A 19,658-nucleotide genomic window follows, 5' to 3' on the forward strand; every position below is an offset into this window, starting at 1 on the left:
GTTGAATCGCCTGTCCGAGTTGAGATATGAAGTTACTGTCTTTGTCAGAGATATGAAATCTTAATTCTTACAGCATTTTGAAGATGAAGTATGGATTTGCAAATTAGCTTATCTTTGTGACATTTTTGATAAAATCAATAACTTGATCCTTCAGCTTCAGGGATACAACACAAATATATTTATTTTGCATGACCAAGTAAGAGCTTTTAGAAAAAAGTTGAGGTTCTGGAAAAATCGAGCTTTATGTGGAAATTTTGTTTCGTTTTCACAGCTCTCAGAATTCTGTGAAGAAAGCAAAATCACTCTGAATGAAGGTGTGAAAGAAAATATTAAAGAACACTTGGTAAATTTGGGGTCAAACTTTGAACGTTATTTCCCTAATGTTGAAGAGCATGAAGATCCACAGAAACTGTGGATTTTGAATCCATTTAATGACAGCGCTATTGAACAAGCAGGGATTCCAGAAAGCATGAAGGAAAAACTTTTTGAGCTTTGCATGGACAGTACATTGCAGAGGATGCAGAGCATGGGACTGGGTGACATCCCTGCATTTTGGCAGAAAATGAAATGGGAATATCTACAGCTGAGAAACATGGCTCTCACAGAACTTCTCTTGTTTGCCTCAACATATTTGTGAGAGACCAGTTTTTTTGGGCTTGACTGGGCTAAAATATAAAATAAGAAATCATTTGTGCCTGGAAAATGATCTGATTAGTAGCAATAAGTGAGATTTGGAGATAAGAGATTTGGAATGCTTATGTCATCCAAACAGGCCCAAATTTCTCATTAAATCCAGCTCTTACAAGAACTCATTTTTAAGTTATTTTGTTAAAACTAGCAAAAAGTCCTGTCTAGTCCCACATTTGTAGAACAATTCTAGAGGGGAAGTATCAGTTCCAGTCACAAAGATACCTGTGTTTAGAGAGTTTAATTAATATAAGTGTTTGAATTACATTGTTTTTACTGTTCTATAATTTTTATGATTCACGTGTTATTTTGTTTAAAAAACTGTTGTAAAATTCAATAAAAAAGAATAAATCTTACATTCTGAATTATTGTATGCTTATTTATGTGTGTGTGCGCACGTGTACCTCCATGTCTGCCTGCATGTGTGTGTCTCAGCATGTTGCTGCATGTGTCTGACTACGTCCTTCTGTCTTTTTGTCTCTGAACTACATGTCCAAACACTCCCTTCACCCACTGCCACCACAGTACTCCTGCAGACATACCCTTTTTAGAAAAAGAGCAACCACAATCTTCCCTCTTGCCCTCCTTCCCTGTCTTTCTCTCTCTCTCTCTCTCTCTCTCTCTCTCTCACACACGCACACCTTCTTTTCCTGTCTCTCTCTCACCCCTTCCTCCTCTCAAATCTATGGCAAAAAATTTGGCGCGCTGCACATTGCACAACACTTTATATCCCCAGCATTGGCATGCCACTCAAAGCCTCCTACCTTTGACCAACATCACCTCTAGCCCAGGTACATACTTGAGTTGTGCACCTCTGCTGTAAAAGTGGTAACCCTACCCACACTAGATCTGACATCTGTCATCTCAGCCCTTCTTCCAACATATGGCTCCCATTAGTCTGTGAATATAAAATCCCATGGAAAATTGAGTGTCGGGGTACTTATTAAAATTTTCAGAATTTACGGGGTACTTGCTACTTAAAAGGTTGAGAAACACTGCTCTAAAGAAATAGAAAACATGCCTTAAAGTGATGGACTCAAGGATCTCAATCTATTTAGCTTAACATAGAGAAGGTTACGATGTGACTTGGGGAACAAATGTTTGATAATGGGCTCTTCAGTGTAACAGAGAAAGGTATAACACAAGCCATTGGCTGAAAATGGAAGCGAGACAAATTCAGATTGGAAATAAGTCATACATTTTTAACAGTGAGGATAATTAAGCATTGGAACAATTTACCAAGCGTTGTCATGGAATCTCCATCACAGGCAATTTTAAAGTAAAATTAGATGTTTTTCTAAAAGATATTCTATAGGAATTATTGGGGACATGCTATGACCCGTGTTATAGAGAGGTCAGACTAGATGATTACAGTTGTCCCTTCTGGCTTTGGAGTCTATATCTTAGCCTTCTAATTAATGACTGGAAGAGTAACAGCTAATCAGCAGAGAACAGCTAACAGCAATAACTATATCTGATATCTCAGCAGATTAGGTACACTATCCTTCTTTTTTTGAATGGTACCAAATGTGTAACGAGGAAGAGAAATCTTCCTTTTGAAAGACTGACTAATTAAACCATATTAAGTGTGTTTGAACTGTGGAGAAATAAAAAATTGCCACATCCCTGTAACTTGTGAATATATTCTTAATAACTGTTGCCACAAATGAGAGACTCACAGACTTGCTATTTTCCCTAATAGTAGTAGAATGCAATTCTGTCCCTGGTATTGAAGAATGTATCTATTTTATGTTTGAAATAAACTATGATCTTATGATAATTTGCTCTTTTTCCAATGTTAGAAGTCTTGGCTCGAAGGAGGCTAGGACTGTTGCATTTGTGAGTTCCATATGATTGTTGCATCTTCAGAATAGAAAGTCTCTTTAGTCATCTACATTGTTGTTGCTATAATTATTGCATTCCTGTTAACTTCAGTGAGAGTCTTGAGTGAAAAAGGGCTGGAGGAACGAGCCTTAAAATGCAACGTGTCCAGGAAGCTTTGTCATTGCTTCTTGGTGATTAAAAAAGCAGTGCTGTGCCGCCTACACAGAGAGGTCTGCTCAACAATCTCGTACGATACTTCCTGTCAAAAGAAGCAAAATACAGAGCTAGACCCAGATATAGGTCCTGATACAAAGCCCATTTAAATAGAGGGAAATATTCCTGTTGACTTCATTAGGCCTTGAATCCAGTCCATAGTGCAAATACAGAAAGTCCTCCATTTTTCTTTGAAGTTATGCCACACAATACTGTCCTACTAATACAGTGAAACCTGTCTTCTGTAACTACCCAAGGGACCAGCAAAAATTCATTGCTTAATAGTAATTGTTTTTAATTAAAGGTCAAACAAAACTGTATTTGAAACCACCAAGATACTTTAAAGTCTTTGCTTATGATAGGAAATTGACTATTAGAGATGGACCTCGGTGCAGGTTTTACTGTGGTTTTTTTTTTATCCTTTCTTTCTGTGTCAAATACTTTTCTGTAGCTGACTTTGACACATTTAACAATATATCCGTGTTTGCAGAATACTTTACTTTCCCTCAGAGGTTACTGTAGGCAATATAATTGCTTTTAGTCATTCAGCATGTTTGATCTTGTTTAGATTTGTCATTATATTGAAAAAGAAAAATTTCCCCAGAATTACAAAAGAGTCCCAAACTAGCACTCCTGAGTAGGCAAACTCCCACTGATTTCAACGGGAGCATTGCCTGACTGAGGAAGAACTGCAGATTGGGCCAGAGGCCTGATGTCTTCTTACTTCTAATTTTGAAATAGTCTAAACACTCATTTTACTCTACTCTGAAGTTATTCATGTATATACATGTTTGCAGGGTGTGGGGTGAAGTGTATTATAAGGACTTTGTGTCTTCCTCTGAAACTTCAGTATTGTCCATTACCAGAGACAAAACATCTGACTAGATGGACAATTTTCTTATTTGAGTATGGAAATTTTTATATTTCTTTGTAACTTTGACTGGACACAGATATCTAATTGAGGTCCGGATTTTATTAGCTATTAAACTGTAATTTCTTGGACAAGTTCTCTGGATTCCAAAATATCTATTAAATAAATCAAAAAGTCACAGTGAGACTATGGTATATTTTCTTCTTCACCTCCTGCCCATAAAATATATTATGAATAGAGTTTGGGCCGAGCTAGAATTCTTAATTCGAATCCCTTCAAATTCTAGGAAAGCCAGAACAACGATCAGAATTTTGTGACTTGTGCTGATTTCTGTAATGGGCACAAACTAGAACTCTCAAATACTCTCAAACTTGGAGAAAATTCAGATCTGGGTCTTGAAGTTGTGAATTGGGCCTATTGCAAACATGCTTTTTGTTGTCATTCACCTACACTCTCAGCTTTGTTCAGGATGTGCCCTCTCTTTAGCTACACTCAAGCAGGGCTTTACTTCCACATTAACTAAGACCTGATCCACAAAGCTGAACCAGTTTTAACTAAATATTTTTATACTGATATAGTTAAACCTGTGCGATTTGTGTGTGGACCCTTGGTTTAAATCTAGTTTATATCAGCTTCACGTGTCTGTAAATTACAGGTCCAACTAAACAGATCTAATCAGTTTAAAGTGATACAAGAGAATCCACACACAAAAATTGCACTGGTTTAACTAAACCAAATTAAATTAAACTAGTGCAACTTCAGTGTGTAGACAAGCCCTGACTTAGTATCTTTTCACACTTCTATATAATGGCATGTTGCCTCCAGGCTTGAGGTTTGGTGACTTATTTAACAGCTGCTACAAGCTGCCACATAGGGCCAGTCTACATTACAGAGTTTTGTCAGTAAAAGTGTGCGTCCTCACCAGAACCGCACGTCCTCACTGCGTTAATTACCATGGTGGCTAATGTCCACACTACCCTCCGTGGTTCTGTGGAGTGCGTCCTCACAAGGAGCAATTCCACCGACCTAAGGGGCAGTGTGGGGAGCTGTTGATCTACACATTTACTCATATCTATCTAGAAGGCAACTACACAACAGCACATAACAAGAATCAGCATATCAGAGAGAAACTGTCATCTAAGCATATCTGTACTTGAAGCTTGTTGCAGGTTTTGTGTATCTGCACTAAGTGATCTGCAACAACTGTTGCACAAGCAGTTTGTATACATTACACTGTTATCCTGCGATTAAGGTATTTTCACCTTGTGTCATTGTGGCCACACAGCACTGTGTTGGTTCTAAATAAACGCTCAGTATTTTGGTCAGCCATCCCGTGGTGCATTGCTCTGTAGCTGGGCTGTATGCATTCTGGGATTTTTTGCACTGTGCATTGTGGGTATCTATCAGAAGGCAATAGAATTGTGGGCTCTGGGACACGTCATAATTCCTTGGATTCTTCTTATTTCTTCCCATCATCCATCTGGCTTTTGCGAGACAGCACCATTTTCAAAGCATGATGTCTGCCATCATGGAGGATACATATGAGAGCGCTATGATCTTCATGGTGATGAATATAAACAGGCTGTTGCAAGTGTATCTAAATTCATCCAGTATTCTTTAGAACCAGGGCAATTGGGCCCCTGATGAGGAGGCTGACATCGAGCAGACATTTCTTCTACATCTCTTCCTGGGGCGACTTCGCTTGGTGGAGAGCTGCTTTTGGGCACAGACAACTAGCACTGACTGGTGAGACAGGATAGTGATGCAAACCTGGGATAACCAATAGCAGAGGCAGATCTTCAAGATGTCAAAAGCCACTTTCCTAGAAATCTGTGCAGAGCTTGCCCTGGAGCAGCAGCAGCAGAACAGTGACACGGGAGCTTCCATCACTGTGGAAATGCACATGGCCACTGCTGTCTGGAAGCCCACAACCCTTGATTGCTACTGGTCAGTAGCTAAGCAGTTTGGTGTTGTTAAATCAACTGTCAGGGATGTTGTCATGGAGATGTGTACTGTCTTGGGCATCAGTTTGGGCAATGCATAGGAGGTTATTAATGGGTTTGCATAGCCTGGGGTTCTCAAATTGTGCTGCCCATTGGTACAACATGTGCTTATGCTTTGCCTCCTCACTCTCCAGCCTTGGAGTTAATCAACAGGAAGGGCTGCTTCTTGATGGTGCCACAAAGCCTAGTTGATCTCTGCAAAAGATTCACTAATATTGACATGGATGGTCTGGAAAGATCCATCGTGCCAGGATCTTTAGAATCTCTGGACTTTTTTTCTGCAGTGAGAAATGGAATTTTTGCTCCAGTGGTCTCTATGGACTCTACTCTGCGTTCTAGCTAAGGGACCTGCTAGTGAGCAGTCCAGGCCTGTTCTATCCCATACCATGCTGCATATCCCTGAGCACTTTCCTAAACTTCTGGTTCTCCCTCCCTTCTCTGGGTCTGCCTGTTTCACCACTCCCTCCTCCCAAGGAGCAACTGCAGCCTTCACTTCTCTGCAGCCTCCACTCCCTCGTCCCAGAGAGCAACAGCTGCCTTTCCCAATATCCCCCTTCTGTTGCCTGCTTTCTGGCTTTATAAACCCAGCCCAGCTCCTCCCCCAGCTGGACTTCATCAGCAAATTATGCCTTAGGATTCCCTGGCTCTCCTCCAGGGTGACCTGTATGTTAAGCGACCTACTTTACCCCATCAGACCTTGTGTCGGGTGGACCCTCTATCACATATACCTTGAGCGTTGCAGAATGGCAGTGGAGTGTGCACTGGGGAAATTGATTGATAGATAGATAGATAGAGGTGTTTGATGCCTAGGCTAGAGGCTGATGAGAAATAGCTGCTCCTTATGACAGTTGCTTACTGTGTTTTTGCACAGCCTTTGTGAGAGCAAGGGAGAGAGCCTTGCAGATAGATGGGAAGAGGCGGTTGGCACACTTGGCGAATGTTTTGAACAGCCAGAGAAGATGCCTCTGTGAAATTTTGCAGCTATTCAAGGGCACAGTCAGAGATGCATTATGTTCCTATTACGAGGCTAAGGGTCACTTGTGAACTATGTATATGCTTTTGTATATGGCTTAAATGAGGATCACTGTGTTCGTATTAATGTGTACAGGCCCGCCAACGAAGGGCTAGGGGGGCAAGAGAAGGCAATTGCCCAGAGGCCGGCGATTTAAAAGGCCTGGGTGGATAGGAGGATAGATATGTATCCTCCTCTCCTCCAATCACCCCCTTTACCCGAGGCCTCTGCCACTTGCGCTCTCTGCCCCTCCCCTGAGCCATGCTTATTTATTATGTGCCATGCAGAGGAGGTGGTATCTGCTACTCAGCTTCCCGGGTTCATCAGTAATCTCCCTGGGGGTTCCAAGGGACCAGGGAAGCTGAGTAGAAGATATCACCTCCTCAGCCACCCAGGAACCTGCATGGCACATAATAAATATGTAAAAACTTCTGGTGGAAGCCCAGTCGGACCTCAGCCATCCCTTTCTAGGGGGGCCATTGATGGTTCTGCCCTGGGGCCCAGAATTGCTGTCACTGGGCCTGAATGTGTATGTACAGTATTGCTAAGCTTTTGACATTCTGCATATAGAGATTCTAATATACTCTATGGGGGAATTTTTAACATAGCATATGTATGGATTTTATTATAGGGCATGTGAAGGTGGGCATTCTTATAAATTAGGTCAATGGATGTATGCATTTTCACAAATTGTTCTAGATGCAAAACCATGCAAAGACATTTTCAATACATTTTTTAATAAATAACAATAAATACACTAATTTGAAAGTTGCGATCATTAAAAAAAAGTATTCAACATTCATAAAATGTGTAAATTGAAAAACACATTACAAACCTTAGAGTTATAAAGTATAGTGTGCAAACAAGTTTGTGCTTTCAGTGTCACAAATGTCTGTGTGTTGGGCATTCAAAACTGCTCTCTGCATCTTGGGATGTGGTAGAAGGGCATCTCCCTGTGGCTGAGGGACCATTATTTTCTTTATCTTGTGCCACAGAGTGCCTAGAAAAAAAGACCTCTTTCCTGGCATTGAATGGTATGTCCCAGAAATTGGAGGTTTCAGAGGTAGAAGGCTGCAGGGATACATAGGCTATGGCTTAGGCCTTGACCACAGAGCCACCATACTCTCCAGGATTGTTGTTTGCCTTTCCATCATCTGCAGCAGCTCTGTGTATGAGGACGTAGCCATGTCCCTGTCCTTTTCTTTCTCCTCTTCTGTTGTGCTTCAGGAACCCTTCCCTCCACTCTGTCATTTGTCCCTCTCTTGGGATGTTCTCTGAACATGTCATGTCATGTCATCTCATCTCTTGAGCGCCTTTGCCTCCTGTGTAGTAGATTGGACAGATGTTCACTCAGTGTTAGCAGCACCCTATCGCTGCTCATCACAATGTGTCTCTGCTATGGTGAAAAAAAAGAAAAAAGGATAACTAGTTACTGTTCAAATTGAAGTCTCCATGTAATCAAATCTTGCTTCTTCCTTGATTTTGTAATTCCATTCCCACAATCTCATCTCAGTCTTGGGTGAGCTTGGAGATGGTGAGATTGTCTTCACAATCTTTCCTGTTTTTGTAGGACATCTGAGCCTGTGATATGAAGGGGGTAGTTTGTTCACCCAGCTTGGGGAAAGGTGTGATAAATACAAGGTGGGCAGTGGGTATCAGGGCTGGGGGCTATCTCAGGATGGTGCAGCAGAGGCAAGGTAGTAATTATGTGTGAACCTGTGCAAGCTGTCCTTACTTTGAAGGATGTTACTCTGAGGCATGTCACCAAAAGGCAGAGAAGGATTCTGTTAAAAAAGGCCATGGGCAAACCAGAAAAATGTGCTGTGCAGCTGTTTATCAGGATGATGGTACCCAGAGCTGGGGTCCCAGTAGTAAGTAACCACAAACTATGGGCAGTGACAAGAGAGCTGCATTGCTGTGCAATTGCCTTGCCAAATCAGAACCCTATGTTTGGCTTAAGATCCATTTTTTAACACCATGAATCAGCATAAAGTGCACTGTAAAATAAATAGAATGCTGCAGTAGCCCAAAGAGGGCTGAAATCCTTATAATGCCTTACAATATTTTTAGTTTAGGAACTGTTTGTGTACCATTTCTTTTCTGATTTACCTCAGAATACCAAGTGTTGGCTAAAAGCTGAGGGCGTTAATGAAACTGTGAGCAAGATAAATAATTCTAGTGTTTTTCTTTACTGTATCTGCCACTACTATAAAAGCGCCTTTACACCATCTCCTTTTTAACCCATGCAGTACTGCCATCTTGGCTGGAGGGGAGGGGGGTTGATTGGGGACAGGGGAGGAGGGAAGACCAGACAGGAGAGACACTGAGGTGGGGGAGTTCGGGAGATGGACAGGACACAGCACGCTTAAGCGTTTGTTGTGTTTTTTGTTTTGTTTTTGTTTTTTAGTTGATGCAAAGGACAGACCAGTTTGTACACACTCTCTGGGGTGGCCGCCATTTTGAGCAATGGATGCATGGGGCTAAGATAGATGAACAGGGTGGGACTCTGGTGAAACGTGGAACTAAGTTATTTGATATATCACACAATAGTAACTGGAAATGGTCCCCTCCACAGTGTGGGGCTCTGCCTCTGAGCCACATGGTTTCTCCAGATGTGATTCAGGCAGTTTCTTGGTCTCCAAGACTGTGTCTGCTTCTTGGTTCACTGGCCCAGTGAGATCAGGGATTTCATTATCATTCTCCTCCTGGTTTTCATCACGGTTGGCATGGCAGGGATGTCATTGGTGGTGTCCACAAAATGCAGTGGTTGAGTAGTGGGAACTCTCGTAACTATACAGACCAACTCCTCATAGAAGCTACAGACCCTGTGAGCTCTCCCAGAGGCCCTATTATTGTCCACCATACCCTTACCCTAGCCAGAGCTCCTTGTTGTGGCACTACTTAGGCCCCTTTCCTTCATTTGTTTGGACAGCCACATGTGCATTGTGGTGGTTAGAATTCAGATGGGCCTGTAAATGCTCCTCTCCCCAGAAGGCAAGGAATCCAGGCCCTCAGCATGAGACCACACTGAAGCATGACTCGTTAACAGTCAGGAGTACAGCACAGGTATCTGAATGCCCCACAAGCTGGATTCACAAAGGACAGCACCTAGCTATGTGCTATCCTTTAAACAAGGAGATGACATTTGGTCAGGATGACCATGGAGTAGTAAAGAACACCCAGGTAAACAGACGGACCCACCCAAGTGCTCATCAAAGCAATCGCCAGGCATTTTAACGTGACATAACTCCAATTAACCTATAATACATTTCAGATCCAGACAAGCCCTAAGCAAAGGCATTATCTTCATTAGCATAAAAATCAAGCCGAAGGCTGCCAAAACCAATAGCCAGAGCACAGGAAGCGTTAAGAGGCCCAACAACTTGCCAACCAAAAGCTCACTGAATAAGTCAAAACTCACTTATACCACACAATGGCTCAGAGGGATAAGAGTTCTAGAAGACAGACATGGACAGAAAATCACATCAAGTTGAGCCTTCCTCTATGGCACAGACAGAATAGATGGTTGCCAGGGAGCAACAAAATATCCATTAACTATTTGTGTCTGTGTGTATCTCCAATCTGGAGGTGATGGACATTTGCTGTTTGCCTCGAGCAGCAGAAACCCCTCAAGCCAGTCCCACGCAAAGACCTAGGTTGTTAACCACTTGGTATAGCTTCCTGACATAAAGGAAGCACATTAATGAAAACTGTGACTTGCTCCAGTGCAGCTGACATGGAGCAGACTTCAGGGTCATGAGGCAAGATGCACCAGTGCAAGTCAGTCCTGGTTTACATCTGTTCACATGGCCTACATTAATAGGAGGACATAACAGTGTATGATGTAGCTGTACCAGTGGCTAGAACAAGAAAAAGAAAAGGCACTGAAATCTGTCCAGATGTGCAGCCAAAAGTGAAAACAAAGGACCTATGCATAGACTGAGCGCACATCACAACACTTTCTTCCTGACCATTTCAACCAATTATTTAAAAACACCCGATTACAGCCTTTTCTGCTCTGCCAGTGCAACCAGTGGCCGGAGAATACCTATTTGCAACCTTTTTTCTTAACCAACGTACCCAACAACCGCAGACCAATGTTCTACTCCTCCTCAAAGAAGACCCCAGCAGCACATTCACAGCTCTGCCATCTGGAAGGAAAATGTACCGCAGAAAACCCATAAACAGCATCATGTCAAATAGGCTTGAGGAGAGCCAACAGCCAAGTGGTGACAGGAATTGAGGAAGGAACCTGCAAACGTGCCTTGTGTGACCCACCTGCAGAAAGAACTTAGCCTAGAGGGATACAGGAGATTGTGAAATCCTGCCTATTAGGGAAGATATGGTTTGTACCAGAGAGGGCAAGATGAATTGTCTGTTTCTTGTAATGTTTCAGAAACCAGATCCCAGGAATGAGGGAACTTTATATGAAGTATTCTGGATGTGTACATTCCTTGGAGAGTCAAAGGGCAAAGTGTGGCCTGGATAACCCAATGCTGGGACATTGAATTGCTTCCATTTGCTAAACCTGTGCTTAGGTTTCGGGGATTAAAAGGGGAAATTTTGTTTTTGTGACATGAAGTTTCTATGGACATTCTGAATCTCATGGTATTTATGAACTCCAGATGGGCCCAATGCAGGTGGCCATGCTATAGGGAGCAGCTTGCTAGAAATCAAATGTAGGAGCAGGAGGGAGGCAGACACATGGACTGAAAGGGGCTTAGCGCCATTGCATTAGTATTGCTGTTAATAATGCCTGGTGATGAGCACTCCAGATGGCTCATATTCGGGTTGCCAATTTTGGTTGGACTTATTCCTGAAGGTTTCATCACATGACATAATCTTTAATTAAAGATTAATTTTTAATCCCTGGAAACTTCAGGACAATCCTACAGGGTTGGCAACCCTACTTACTATCCTCAAATGAGTTCTTTGTGGGAAGTGCTAGTTCAGTTTAATTTAAACCTGTTCCAAGTTTACTTAAGCAACACTGGAAAAACTCCCATTTGACCACAATAAGATAGGGGTTTGCACCAGTTTAACTATATCAGTTCAGATCCACACTTTTGATTATAATTGTGCAACTTTCTTGTATAGACAAGGCCTCAGACTAGGCTTATACTATTGTGGAGACCAATTTGCTTCAGTGTGTAAAAGGCTTGTTCTACTAAGCTGACCAGTGGGTAATGTAATGGTGTTCCTTTTCTTCACAAGCTTGTATCCCTTCCTTCCATCTCACCCCCATCCTTCCTCCCCACCAAAAAATGCTCTAATGCTGCAGTTTATGCATGGCTAGCATGTTGGCTGGATGCTTCTGACAACAATCAATTGGTTGAAACAATTTCACAATGCTTAAATGGTGATAACCAGGCCTCAGCATAAACTCCCCATTGAGCTGACTGCAGGAATGAGGTTAGGAGTTTTTATTTCTGTTAGTGTTATTGTTTCAGTCTGTTTGCAAACTCCATAAAAGGACAGTGCTTTTGTTTACATGTTGCAGGCTATCTTCATAACCAGAGGAGACAGGCATTTTATTTTTAAATAGGAAAGCATAGAATCTAGAGAAAATGTGTTCAGTTCAATCTGAAGGAAGACCCTAAATCCTAGTCTGTTGATCTCTGCTGCTATGAGTTTTTACCTCCCAGACTATTTAATTATTGACATGCAATTCAATGACGCTCATCGCTTTAGTGTCTAAGTGTCCTCCAAAATGATAGATGCATCACTTACAGTACCTCTGAAGTAGAACTCTCCTTTCTTACCCCTTTAAGATGGGTCTCACTAGGACAGAGTACTTAGCGGCCGATTCCTTCTGATTTGGGTGTCTTAACATTTCTCCAGACAAGCCTGTTACAATTTAAAACCGGTGCATCTTGCAATAAACTGTAGCACTCACACTATAAAGTCAGTTATGATTGTCAAATGCAAGAGCTCCAAGTGACAGAAGACTGAATGTTTGCCATTTTTGATTAAGAACTAAGATCACTACAGAGGAGAATGTATGTGGTATTTGTGCTGTTCACAATGGGCAGTTGCCCATGTCATAAAACCATCATATGTTTAGTTAAAGGAGAGCTTTGTTTAGGAAAGAAGAATCCTAACACGGAATAATTACCTCTTAGCTGGAGAGAAGTGGCTCTTTGAGGGTGGGAACAAGGTTTCAATCACCTCTTAAGCGCAAAGAAAGAGGCTGTTGTAAATCTGAATTGAGGGTCCCTAACAATACGAAGCAGAAAAGGAAAGCAGACCTTGCAGTTCCTTGCATCTGTCACTTGTATTATAACTAAATGCTTTGGTTTCCCTCACTGTAGCTGTAGGAACCCAATTTATACATATGGAAATTGGGGGAAGCTTTAAAATAGTGCAAAAGGCTAGATAATGGTCGAAAGGCACTGCAAAAAGGAAAGGAGTATCTTAAAGTCAAGATAGTTTAAACAGAAGGAAAAAAAATGAGATAATTATTCTCGTTATTTGTGTAATGAAGTTATTAAATGCTCCCTCCTGCATCTCATAACATTTTGATCCAGGTACTGTCTGAATAATTTTGTTTTTCGTTAAACAAAGTAACATGTAAACAGTGCTATGTTCTGTAGAGATGATAATCTCTACCTCACAAAATCCTTTCGTTATTCAACAAGAAAATGAACTTTACAAAGCCCATTCAACTATCAATAGGGTTCAGTGTGAAGTTTGTGTTTATTGGTAAATTCACACTAAGGTTCACTGTAACTGGAAAATTGTAGGACAGGGCATATCCCAGGGGAGTAAGGGAAACACTTATTTAGATTATGAATTCAGTTTGATCTTTATTGTCTCCTATTTCTCAAATCAAATTTAGGACTAGATTGCAAAGTGCTTGTGTTAACAGAAGTCCCACTAACTTCAACTGAAATTTTGCCTGCTTAAAAACTGTAGGATTAGGCCAACAGTAATTAGGGAAGAACCAACAAATTAAGGTATTCTAAAATGAGCAGTTTTTACATAAATGTAAGAGATTGCTAGGAGTTTTTTTAAAAACACTTCACGAGGAAGACTAGTCAAGTAAATAGGCTGGCAAATGAAAACAGAACATTTAATTTTAAGTCATTTTTACCCAGTTTGATTCTTCCTTGGAGAGTTGATAAAATTTTTTAAGAGGAAATGTATAAAGAAGATTTCATCAGATACATAGTTTGAACAATCCCAGTGTGCTTCCAATGAACAATGGGATTATCTACCTTTCAATCCAGATAAAACAGTTCCCTCCCAGTGCAGGTTTACATTCGATTTTTGTGTAATAATAATCATTTGCATTTATATAGCTGTTTATCTGTCAGACCACAAAGCACTTTACAAAGGCAGTCATCGTTATTTCCATTTACAGTAACTGAGACTTTGTCTGCACTGGAGATTTCATTGGTAGCCAGCCATCAGTGTAGTTGCATCAATGTAAACCGCTAGTGTACATGGGCAAAACCATTATAAAACCATGATTTACACAGGTTCAGTGCACCCCAGTTTCAAGGAAGGGGAAACTACACTGGTGCAAATCATAGCTGATTGTGGTTTTGCCTGTCTATACCAAGGGTTTACAATTATCCCTGAGGCTGAAATCTACATAGACAATGCCTGAGACTCACATTATGTCTACATTACCACTTACACTGGTATAACTTATGTCGCTCAAGGGTGTGAATAAACCACCTCCTGAGCGACATAAGTTACAGAGACTAAAGTGCCGGTGTGGACAGCGCCATGTCAGCGGGAGAGCTTCTCCTGCCAGCATAGCTGCCGCTACTTGTTGGAGGCGGATTAATTAACTCGATGGAAGAGCTCTCTCACATCAATCAGCTTAAAGCAGCTACACTAGAGAGCATCCATGCAGCTGTGCCACTGTATGCTCTTCAGGATAGCCATAGCCTCAGAGAAGTTAAATGATTTGCCCACAGTAGGTCAGTAGCAGAGGTGGGAATAGAATCCAGGTCTCCTGATTTCCAGCTGCACGCTCACCCCCCTGGACCACAAATGCCCCAGTTATTAAAAGGCTATCTGAAATCAAGGTCAAATTACCTTTCAAAGTAAGCAAGAAGGGAGAAAAATAGCTCTACTATAAAACAGACCTATTTATTAAATGGAACATACTGTACATCATATGGTTTAATTATATTTACATTTAGGTGAAGAAGGATACAATTAGATACTCTTATGATTTGTTTTGAGTCACATTGCCCTCTGATAACTGCTTTTAGTTAAATTTTTATTTAGTCAGTTAGTCACAGGTCTAATTAAAAGACTTTGCTGTTAATGCAAAAACATTTTTTTTGGTATTACCTATTGTTTTAAAACTATTTGAAAATTATTTTAACAGATACACCAATATACTTAGTACAATGTGAGGAAAACAATGCACACAAATCATTGGTGTACAAATGCACACAAGTTTGGTCTTCTGGACACATAGATACATATCTTTAAGGTCTGAGGATATCCATCCAGTATTGATGCATGTTTTAACAGCAAGTTCGGTATAGAAGTCTTTGCTTGATATTGTTAGATCAATTTCACTCCATTTTGTCTTATGTTTTTTGCTCATCCTCTCTTGCAAAGGTTATGCAATAGAAAATTTTAAGGGTTTTATGGATCCAAAAGGAAAAATCTCTGGTGACTTACCATTGCATGCCTTGTGTTTTACAGTAACAAACGGCTTGTGGCCTTGGTGCCAAATGACACACCATTCAATACCAGACGAGCCTACACAAGTGAAGATGAAGCCTGGAAGTCGTACCTGGAGAACCCCCTAACAGCAGCTACCAAGGCTATGATGAGCATAAATGGAGATGAGGACAGTGCTGCTGCTCTTGGTTTATTGTATGATTATTATAAAGTAGGTAACGTGATTGATAGATCTTCCAACCCTGTGAACTAGCAGGGATCTGTTATTAAGGTGTATCAAGAAAGAGAATTATGCCGTAGAATAATTTCCAAATAAGTTTCTTCCCACCGGATGCTGGCATTAAACTCCCTCTCCAGTTCAATAAGACAATTTCAAGGCCTTTTGATTTAGCTACCACTGGGGAGTAAAGCTAAAATTACAAACCTTAGATGAGCCCTGTACCCATTGTTTTGTTCAGCAGAGTATTCCTGCTTTTCTTCACTTCTAAAAGCCTCTGATGAATATAATTAAGCTTTCTTTTGGTTTATAAACCTGGAGTATTCTTTAAAAAGCAGAGACCTTGCTCATCTGGAGGTTTTTCTATGGTATCATGACTCATTTTGGTTAACTTGAAACTTTTTTATTTTTGCCCTCTCTTTAACTAGGTTTTGTCTCTTAAAGGCAGTTTCCCTTTTTGTTGTTACTGATTTTGTATTACAGTGGTGCCTAGAGGTCCCACTGGGCTCAGGCCTCATTGTGCTACGCACTGTAGTAAGAGTCAGTCCCCGCCCCAAGGAGCTTACAATCTATGTAGACAATGAGAGAGACAAATAGTAGAAGAAAGGAAGTAGTATTACCCCTGTTTACAGATAGGGAACTGAGGCACGAAAGATTAAGGGATTTCATCAAACTTACACAGGAAGCCTGTGACAAAGTCATGGTTTGAAAACTGAGCCCCAGCCCAATACCTTAACCATGAAACCATCTTTATTTTCATATCTCTGATAATGTGGAAGTATGGCTGCTGCTAAGACTCTGACCCTGATTCCTGGCTCCGACTGAAGTCAAAGCAAAACCACATGATGCTTCTTACCAACTTTGCAATGCTGTACCCGTGTGAGAAATACCATTTAACCCCTACAGTGATTGTCTCCTGCTCTAAAGCATGAGAGTTGATGCTGATTCCCATTTGTGTAATCTGAATTTCTTTTGTTTCACTTATGTTGTCTTGGTACTAATGTCTCTGACATGATGGATGAAATTTTTTTACATTATTTTTGCAGTGAATGTGCATTGTCACATTCAAGCTGCGTTTCAATAGGGTTTCTTTTTCATGTTTGTCTTTTAACTAACCAAACAATATTTACCTCAACAATTTAAACTCTGTCAACCAGCAGAGTGCTTTAGTACAGATATGACACCACCAAGTGAAGATCAGACTCTAGCTAGTCCTCTGTGCCTCTGTTGTTATCTTAGAAATATACTTTATGTTAATTTTGATTTTAATTATGTTAATTTTCACTGGACTACAGGTGCTTATTGGTTTTTCTCCAAGCCTGCATTTCTCCTGATTTTTCTTTGGTGCTTAAAGGCTGTAAACACAATTTTTATTTGGCTTTAAGTCCTTGCTCTGTTGTCATGGTGGTCCAAAGCCATGATGAGCTGGAAATAGCTTCTTCTGTAAGAATATATCAGAAGTGCTGGTTCCAAAAATTGCTAATGCAGCAGGGGAAAAGAGGGTTAGCAAGAACTTGGGGCCTTGAAATTTTATTAAAAGCCTGAACAGCTATCTGAGATCATAATGAGGACTGTCTGAGGAAAGTGGGAGGGCCCATACACTCAGAATTCAAACAGCAGAGCCAAGAGTCTCCAGTTCCATGCTGAAGATGAACTGCAAAGGAAAAATGGAGTTATGTTCTTTTTCACGTTGTTTAGGATATGTTAAGAAAGTCTGTGATTTTTTTTGTTCTCATTGTTTCTACATTAGATATTCAGATCTTTTTCTATCTTCTTTTTCCTGGAAGACTCTATAAAAAATACTTGATATATGACATAATAGAAATTATGCAAGTGAAACTTTAAGTGAAATAGGAAAGGATTTTTATTCAGGCTGTTTTAAGTCTGACGAAAGACTTTAAAGTCTGTTTAAAGACTCTTTGGGTCTCATTCCTGTGCTTGACTCAGAGAAGGCTGGGTTGTGGTAAAGGTGGCTTTAAATTACCCTGAGTGTCACATAATCTGGGTCTATAGAGGGGCTTGCTTTGGCTTTCATTCTGCTTTCTTGGTGCTCTGTAGACTCAGCTATAGTTCAGTGTTTTCTGGTGATGCCCCAACATGTCCCCGCCAGATGTGGAAGCAGGCCTGGTGCACAACTTCTGTGCCACCTTGAGACCAGTGAGGGAGGCTCTTTGAGCAGAGGATATTCTCAGGGGGCTGTTTCTTCCCACATTAAGGCCCCTTTATGCTGCCAGCCTAGTGTAAAAGGGCCTTGAGATAACTAAGAATTAGGCCCTTTGCTTTTTTAACACCATTTAATTCAAAGGGATGAGGAGAATGCCTCTTAGTTAAAGATTCAGCAGCTCCACCACTCCAATTAAGGAGTGAGATAGTTCCTGATCCTCACCTCTGTCACCTAAGGGCATGTCTACACACAAATTTGCCCAGATTGAATCAAATTGATTCAAATTCAGGAAACCAATTTACTTTGATACACGTTAATGGCTGTGTCTACAATTCAGAGACTATACCGTCGTAGTTATGTCGGTGTAGCTTTTCCAGCATATCCCATTAGTGTAGACACAACCTACACCAACCAACAGGGTTTTTCTGTCAGCACAGGAACACTACCTCCCCAACAAAGTTAGCTATGTAGCTGCATTTATACTGCGGGGTAGGTTGACATGGGGTATGTCTACATTACAAGCACTACAGTGGCAAAGCTACAGTGTTGAAACTACACTGGTATAGTGTAGGCACTTGCTACAGTAATGGAAGAGTTTTTTTCATCAGTGTAGTAAATCCACTCCCTTGAAAGGCAATAGCTAAGTCAATGGAACTTCTGTTGACCTAGTGGTGCCTACACTGGGGCTCAAGTTGGCTTAACTACATCTCACAGGGATGTGAATTTTTCACACACCTGAACAGTGTAGCTAAGTTGACCTAAGTTTTAGGTGTAGTCCAGGCCATAGCCACCTTGGTTAGAAGTGTGGTTTTTCACACCCTTGACTGATATAACTACGTCAATCTAACTTTTAAGTGTAGACCAAGCCATTGTGTGAAGACTTTTAGTTTGGAATAAAAGTAGCTATGGGCTTGTCTACACGGTGGGGTAATGCATACTAACATGTTGCACATTAATTGGTCTATGTAGACCTTACTGGTGTGCTAAAGGTTCGTTAGTATGCAATTAATGTATAACACATTAGTGTGCTTTAGAAATCACACCCCTGTAGTGTGCATTGCTGCACCATGTAGACAAGCCCTCGGTTTGATTTAGCTAAAGCTAGTTTGTTACTAATCTGAGATAAATTGACTTCAATCATTTTATTCCAAACTAAGACTGTCTACACACAGATATCTGTGTGCCAAAATAACTAGATTGGTTTTAATTCACTTCTTTTATTATAGTTGTGAAAATTGTATATATACCAAACTTAGGACTTGATATTCCTGGTATTTCAAAGGTAAAGGGCAAGCAGAATAAAATCTTTATTTGGGGAAAGAAAACCAAAAACCTTTTCAGACCTTGTTTATACATCCAAGAACCAAAGGAGAGAACAATTCCTGTATTTTTTTCCTGAGTGGGTCATCTTTAAGGTTACTGTCAATATAATAGAAAAAACTAACCCCTGACATCCATGAGTTTGACATCCTTGGTCTAAATAAATCTTACTTTTGGTTAGACTATATTAATCTGAAGTTGCAATTACAAACTGTTACACTTGTCTGACCAATTCCTGATGCTCTTCTCAGGTTCCCAGAGATAAAAGGCTGTTGTCTGTTAACAAAGTGAATGACAATCAAGAAGACCGAGATAAAAGGTATAGTATCATTTAAAATAATACACCAATATACTGCTGCTAAAACAAACTTTGATCAGAGGTGAATCAAAAGAATTGTTATAGCCTCTGGCTTTCTTCTACAAGATAAAAGAACAAAGTCTGCCATGGGAAGTAACCGTTACACACTTCTACATACAAAAAAATGAAATGGGATCTTTAAAAAAAAAAAAGTGATTTGCAAAGTGGTGAAGAATTCCAGTGAAGTCATCATGTTATTTGAAAAAGTAAAACAAAAAAAAACATTGACATTAGAAATGCTGTTCCCCCCTGCCCTCCAGAACAAAAGCTAACTAATTTAGCTTCAGGTATCTGATTTAGGTAGTTATACGTAGCCTAATCTTATCTCTTTTAGGGA

The 19,658-nt window shown here is 40.6% G+C and overlaps 1 protein-coding gene across 2 annotated transcripts in view; it reads left to right on the forward strand.

The window, feature by feature from the left end:
- GRHL2 (grainyhead like transcription factor 2) overlaps positions 1 to 19,658 on the forward strand; it is a 100,406-nt gene that overhangs the window by 8,070 nt on the left and 72,678 nt on the right. For both annotated transcript variants that reach the window (XM_067537328.1, XM_067537329.1), the window contains exons 2-3: positions 15,284 to 15,473; positions 19,215 to 19,282. In XM_067537328.1, the coding sequence (XP_067393429.1) occupies positions 15,284 to 15,473; positions 19,215 to 19,282 (258 nt within the window). The remainder of the gene's footprint in view (positions 1 to 15,283; positions 15,474 to 19,214; positions 19,283 to 19,658) is intronic.

The sequence above is a fragment of the Emydura macquarii genome, unplaced genomic scaffold (assembly GCF_026122565.2).
Source record: "Emydura macquarii macquarii isolate MOO-44397 ecotype Brisbane River unplaced genomic scaffold, CSIRO-AGI_Emac_v2 contig_383, whole genome shotgun sequence".
Lineage (NCBI taxonomy): Eukaryota > Metazoa > Chordata > Testudines > Chelidae > Emydura > Emydura macquarii.